The sequence below is a fragment of the Morchella importuna genome (assembly GCF_003444635.1).
Source record: "Morchella importuna strain M04M26 chromosome Unknown Morimp01GS023, whole genome shotgun sequence".
NCBI classification, from domain to species: Eukaryota; Fungi; Ascomycota; class Pezizomycetes; order Pezizales; family Morchellaceae; genus Morchella; species Morchella importuna.
In genome coordinates, this window is record NW_025763420.1 from 623503 (window position 1) to 630545 (window position 7043).

The 7043-nt window shown below is 47.2% G+C and overlaps 2 protein-coding genes across 2 annotated transcripts; one reads left to right on the forward strand and one right to left on the reverse strand.

Annotated features, from left to right (window-relative positions):
- Positions 1-229: 229 nt before the first annotated feature.
- On the reverse strand, positions 230-1527 carry LAJ45_07375 (uncharacterized protein; the record flags this gene model as incomplete). Its single annotated transcript, XM_046116933.1, has 5 exons — positions 230-273; positions 330-1091; positions 1181-1248; positions 1308-1384; positions 1438-1527. The coding sequence occupies 5 exons, from the start codon at positions 1525-1527 to the stop codon at positions 230-232; spliced, it is 1041 nt and encodes a 346-aa protein (XP_045969968.1).
- Positions 1528-2117: 590 nt separating this feature from the next.
- On the forward strand, positions 2118-3890 carry LAJ45_07376 (uncharacterized protein; the record flags this gene model as incomplete). Its single annotated transcript, XM_046116934.1, has 4 exons — positions 2118-2373; positions 2442-2569; positions 2652-2733; positions 3031-3890. The coding sequence occupies 4 exons, from the start codon at positions 2118-2120 to the stop codon at positions 3888-3890; spliced, it is 1326 nt and encodes a 441-aa protein (XP_045969969.1).
- Positions 3891-7043: the final 3153 nt, after the last annotated feature.

Below are 7043 nucleotides of genomic sequence, written 5' to 3' on the forward strand. Positions count from 1 at the left end.
TTACTTCGACGAAATCCAATCACGACTCCATTCCCAACCATCCTGTATTTATACAAGAATAGAAAAAACATACAAACGCCAATTGCTATGAAAATCGAAAAATCGTGATTGAAGAAGTAGAAACCCCTTCCATCCCGCAAATTACAAGAAAAGATATCCAGCTATGCAGCTTATAAGCGGAATGCAATGGAATGACCATAAAATAGTAATAATACAGCAAATGAAAAGTCTAATTTTCAAGATCTTTGGGGTTTGGATCGCCAATGCCGTCCTCTACGATACGATTAGTCATATGATTTGAAAAAGTGCAGAGGAAATCCCAAACATACCATTGATAGCGAACATGCACTCGCTCTCAGGTAAACAAGGGGAGTCATAAATCTTGCAAATTCTCGTCTCTGCTCGCCCTTTCTTCAAAAACAATCTGGTAGTAGAAGCATGTGCAATGATGTTCCCTCCTATCGGCTTTTTGGGATCTGGGTTAAACATGGCAGCCCCACCATCCACTTGAGCGACAACCTGATTCGTGATGACAACAGCGATTCCAAACTCGTCCGCCAGGCGCTGTAATGTGCGCATAAACTTTGCAAGATGCGTTTGTCTCGCCGCAAGCTCTCCACGACCCGCAAAGTCTGTGCGGTACAACGAAGTCGCAGAATCAACAATAAGGAGAGAGAATCGAGTTTCAGTCATCATTGCTGCAGCCTGGTTAAGCAGCTGCAACTGGTGGTCGCTGTTATAGGCACGTGCGTATGCAACGTTATCTAACACCTCTTCCCCGTTGAGACCATAACGGTTCGCAACCGCAAGGAGGCGGACAGGACGAAAGGTTCCCTCAGTGTCAATATAGAGACATTTACCCTCTCCGCCGCCCATATCGAAGGGTAGCTGACAGGTCACGGCAAGGGTATGACATAACTGCGACTTCCCCGTTCTGAATTCGCCGAACACCTCTGTGATAGATCCAGTCTCAATTCCTCCGGCTAAGAGCGTGTCAAGTTGTTTTGAACCGGTCGTTACTGAAATTAGCTCAGAGCGACGCTGGTGCATTTCTGTGGCTGTAGTGAAGCCCATGGGCACAAGACGGGAAGCTAGGGGACTTGTCAGTACTTTTCTTCTTTCTTCTTTCTTCTTTTTTTTTTCGCTTTCAGCGAATATTGATTCTAGGTTGGAAATGTACCTTCGGCGATAAGTTTGTCTGCCTTTGCTTCTGAAATACCTTTGATCGTGAGAAGCTGCCTCTTGGGTCTATTGATGACATTTTTAGCATTTTGGTATATATTGGCTCTGGAAAGAAGTGAACTAACGTGTACGCCACTGACTCGACAGTATTATATCCCGCCTCGACAACAGCCTTGATATCTCTTGCAGAAATACCATTACCCTGGACAAAATCAGCTCTGTTTCCAAGACAGTTGAGGAGGTGGCGTTTCATACCTCTAGAGATGCAAGCGGCGTGGGAGCACCGGGCCCACCAAACTGAGAAGCATTGTCGTCGAACTGTTCCTCTTGACCTTCTCCAGACATGTTTACGATTACAGGCAGGGAAGACAGTTGGTTTTTGTAATCGATCAAAAACGAATGCTTCTGGGTTGGAGGCTGTGCTGTAGTGAGTGTGTCGTGCGTGGCAAGGAGCTGAGAGAGAGGAAACGCGACTTGGGCCCGCGTTGAGGGGTGCCAGCTTAAGTGCTTTCCCGGGTGGCTCAAGTAAACGCGTTTAGTGGCTGATGACTCATTGCGCGATCACGTGCATAATGTGTCACAAGATTATCTCTTATCTGCTGGCAGTGGAGTGGGGTGTGTAACGTTGCCACCACACAAACTCTGACAAAGCCCTTGTTTTGTTCGCCAATCGACAGCTGAAACATCCATCAGGGGGTCTACATCTCCCAACTCGAATCGCCGGAAACAAAGGGCCAGTGTGCGCGTCAACCAACCTCCATCTTCAGGGAAGAATACATTTCATCCTATCGTCATCGCTGCTCCAATATCATTCCATTCCATTTTCAATAAATCAACGCCGACACAAGAGACGCCTACTTTAGTCGCGCACCTCACCCTCATTCTCATCGCCTCGTTAGATCGCGCAAAAAGTTCACACCCCTTTTGACACAACAATGACAGATAAACTACCAGCAAACCTTTTGGTGCTCTTTGCACCTCGACCACCTCTCCGTTATCTCCCCCACTGCGATTATGCCCCAGAGAAGCGCAGAACCGCTCCGATCAGTGGCGTTGCGGCGTTTCTTGAAGAGCTCAAGAAACCAGATCCAAACTATGTTCCAACCGAGAGCTGGATGCAACGACGAGACCGACTAAGAGAAGAGAAGAAAGCGGCCTTGGAGAAAAAAACAAAAGAAGGGCTTGATGCTTGTATGCGCACATCTATGCAAATGGGATAATCCGTAAAGGACACGGTTGGCTAACATAAGTGTCAATAGACGATCCAGAACATGACCCGCTTGTCAGAGGTGATCCTTACAAGACCTTATTTGTGTCTAGATTGAGTTACGAAGTCAAGGAAAATGATCTTGAGCGCGAATTTGGACGCTTTGGTCCCATCGAAAGGGTGAGATAAGAATCCCCCCCCAAAAAAAACCCACCATTGTTCCTGTAGTGATCACCCGCTGACATCTCTTCTCATGATGCAGGTACGTATCGTGCACGATAAAGATACAGGCAAGCACAGAGGGTATGCGTTTATTGTATATGAACGTGAGAAGGACATGAAGGGTATTGAAACCGAAGACTCCCCCTATCCATTTTATATCTTCCCTCCCCTGCCGCAATTCGCATGTTAGCCCCCGGACGTGAAAAGTAAAAACATAGCTGCGCCGCCGTTTCAGTGTCGTGTCGTGTTTTGACTTATCTACTCCTCTTTCCCTCACCATCTGAATTTTATATCACCAACCCCACTCGAGCAAAAGCTCCTTCTCACAAAAGGAGTGGTACAAGTAAAGGAAAGTATGAAATAAGAAATAAACTGACACGGGTTTGAACGATTTTCTCTTCTTTCTTGCTCCTTTACAGCTGCTTACAAAGAAACCGATGGAATACGTATCAAGGATCGCCGTGTCCTCGTCGATGTCGAACGCGGCCGTACTGTCAAAGGATGGAAGCCAAAGCGCCTTGGTGGCGGCCTCGGCGGTCGTGGATACACTAAAATTCCTGTAACGCGCCCCACAGGTCCCTCCGGCTTTGGTAGTGACGGACCCCGTGGACCAGGCGGACCAGGCGGCTTCGGAGGCCGTGGATTTAGAGGTGGCGGAGGTGGTAACTTCCGTGGAGGATTTCAGGGTGGTCGTGGAGGAGGTGGGTTCACCGGAGGCAATAGATTCGAGATCGGAGGCGGTCGTGGCCCCCGAGGCGGTATCGGTTTCCAAGGCGGTGATAGAGGTGGTCAGAATGGCTACAGCGGTGGCGGTGGCGGTGGCGGTGGACATCCTGGTGGAGCCGAGGCCCCGCCAAATGCACCAACTGGGCCTGGAGGACGTAGGGGAGGCGGTGGAGGCGGTGGAGGCGGTGGGTATGGTGGCAGTGACCACAGAGGTAGCGGTGGGTATCAAGGATCTGGTGGGTATGATCGCAGTGCTGGTAACGACCGTGGTGGCCGTAGCAGTGGCTATGACCGTGATGGTGGCAGCAGAGGTGGCGACAGGTATGGAGGTGACCGCGACGCTGGCGGAGGCAGGTTTGGCGGACACAGAGACGACCACCGAGGTGGTCATGGAGACAGGGGCTCCCACGGTGATAGAGGATCCCATGGTGATAGAGGTTCACACGGTGATAGGGGCGGTTACGACGACGGCCATTCGAGAAAGCGCGCCTACGACGGCGCCGGTGATGGAGGGTATGGAAGCGGCGATAGACACAGGAGAAGGTATCAGTAGTGTGATTGACCAACCTGAACCTCTAAACTCTTTGAAGGAAGGTAAAGGATTAACTCACCATGCGTCATCTGCCAATCCTTTTTTCCCCCAACTACCGCCAAAAGTCCACTTCAATAATTACCTATTACTTTCGCCATCTCCATCCATCACGGGTAACAACTCATCAATGTCTTCAAAAAACAAAAACAGCATTTGTATCACTCACTTGGTAACACTCCGGAATGAAATGGAAAGTTTTTTCTTCTTTTTCCCCCCCCCCCGCAAATCACATAGGCAACAAGCAGAACTGCGGGTGGAGCAAAGCCAGTCCATGGAAAGCATGACTGGTTGGGTGAGTCCAGATATAGTCAGTTTCGCGCGCGCTTGTATTGTATCAGTTTCTTCTTTGTGCTTTCATGCTTTCTGTTCTTCCATGTGATTTTCTTGTCAAAATAATGTCCTATTTCCTATCACTCTCTTTTTTCTTCACGCACTCCTGGTCAGTTTCTTGGAGGGGTCAGAAGAACGAAAAATTATGGTTTGTATTTCTATCGTTCTTCTTTATTTCATTTTTCTGCTTGTTTGATATGATTTTCTTTCGTTCCGGGAGCATTCTCCCTCAAGCCCCTCTCCTTGGTAGGTAAGGGTACAGTATGTCTAGTATATGTGTAATCTTTTTTCCCGCGTTGGTTTTTCTGGCCCGGTTGGTAAGAATAGGTCTCCTTAACGTGGGCCAGGTACTAAGTAAGTTGGTTGGGGATATGCTGCTGCTGTTGCTGCTTTGAGAGGAGAAGATCCTAAAAATTTAAACCCTCTCTGGATGGATTGGTCTGTGAGGGTTTGGTGAGCGTGGGTGATGTGTATTTCTTTTTGTTTTTGTTCTTTTTTTTTTGTGTGTCTGATTATGCACTCTGTTTTTTTCTCTCTCGCTTGAATAGATGGAAAAGAAAGGTTTCAAACATGATTTGAGGTGTGAGGTTTGAATGATTGTGGCTAAGTGGGAAGTGTGGTCGTCGGAGGGCCTCAATCAGGCCAGATCTACGGTGCATAGTTCACGGGGATAAGTCAGTTGAGATTATGGAAAAGGTTTCCAAATGTAAGTACACCCGTGTCTAGAAAATTCCCGGATCCCACTCCATAGCAACCAAACCGCGACCCACCGAATATCTCAACTACAGATTGAATAGACATGAAATTGAAATTGTGGCATAATTAGATAGTAAAGAAATGAAATATAAAAAGCTACTATTTTGTGTGGCCCCCATTTGCCTCATAACCCTGATTCACCCTTGGCATACTATGAGCTCAAGGCACATCAAAGGTCTCTTGGGGGAAAATATCCCCACTCCTCAATGGAGGCTCTCCATAACTCATCTATACTATGAGGCCTTCTCTACCTCTTGTGCTACCTTTTCCACAACTTAGATTTAAGCAAACCCCATGGGTTTCATGGTGGTGTTTGGTCGTGGTCTGGTTGCTATGGTGCGGGATCCGGGAATTTTCTAGACACGGGTTACCGGGTGTTGAGGGTAAGTGATCAGAATCTGATAAGTTAATGTTGCGGTGAATACGTGTATTTGTCATCAGATTCTGATCACTTTTCGCTACACCCTAGTACATGTATGGTCTTGATCAATTGATACTTGCGGTTGTATCGGCCCAAGGTACGTAAACGTACATGTATGTATGCTCGTTCCACTCTCTTCATATGTACCCAGCTTGATCCTAAAGACCCAACATTTCCCAGTCCGGGCTTTCTCATCATCTTGCAAACCCGGAGTGCTCTTTTTTTGATTCCTTCAAGTCTATATACAGCAATAATATTCTTCTGGCTTCTTCTGACCCCAGACTCTACATGTATGTGCATCCAACAGCATTCCATCGTAATGTAAGATCTAAGTCGGACTGCAAACGATAGCAGCGTTGCCACTGGCAGTATTGCCTACAAAGTGAGGCACCTCGCGCTGTCTTTCAGACAACACATTGCAAGGGGCTCATAATATATGATCAAGCCTAAGCTGGCCACTCGAGGTATATACTTGACAGTGCTCGAGGTTTAGTAAGCAGGGGTAATGACCATACCGACCATTGTATCTGTGAAGGCTTTATGCTCCATTTTAATTTGCGGATTTCGCCCTTTACTAATTCAGAAACACATGTACTAGGATTCGCCAAACTCCTAGCCACTACCACAGCCAAAATGATAGGTAACCCTCAAGCGTAACAAACTAGTGGTTTGCTGCATACGGTCTTTATGCAGATACTCTTAATTTGAGAACTTGATCAAAGCTGCAAACTGTCGAGGTACCAAAGGACCCGAGTATTGGATATATACAGTACGATGCCAGTCGTGAGGGTCAGGCGCGGCGTCGCAACGCCGCGCGCGCAACAACCTTTTCACGGCAGGTTGGTACACAAGATATTAAATGTCAAATTATTGTTATTTATCTACTATTTAACAACTATACAAAAATTCAGCTCTCCAAAGGATCAATTGTGGTTGCTGTGCTGGTACCCGTGATGGTTCGGGGGGCGTTGCGACGCCGCGCCTGACCCTCACGGCTGGCATCGTACTGTACATATCGGTACTAGCATTCTTAAAACAGAAGGCTGTCACGCTAAATGAATCATCCACTAACTAAATAGACTCGGCTTAATCGGTGAATCCAATGCTACATTGACTTCCCAAAATAGAGTAGAGTATACCAAGAGTAATAAAATATCAAATCTTCTGACCTGAGAAGGCTGATGCATCTTCACTAACCTACGTAATCTCAATTATCACATCTTGTCAGGAAACCTGACCCCACCAATAGCTCCTCGTCTTTTTACTATACATGTCACTAGCACCGACTGATCTCGAGGCGCAATAGTTACCTGACCCGCTTATTTTTTAATTTCTTCTCCTCCGGTCGGGGATACCCCAATGAATGCGAAGTTCAGCCTTTGCTTCAACACAATATGCATCTGGGACTTGTTCCAATTTGACGCACGATAACAGCCAGTGTACCTACAGTCACTCTGATGAATGAGAGTTCGACATGTACTACTTCTTTCCGCTTTTTCTGGCTAGCTAGCAATATGGTCCACAGGGTAATACCGCTCGGTCGAGGCAGCAAACCAGGGCGCGGGGAATCGCAATCATACTCCAGATCGATGCGAGAATTCCAACAT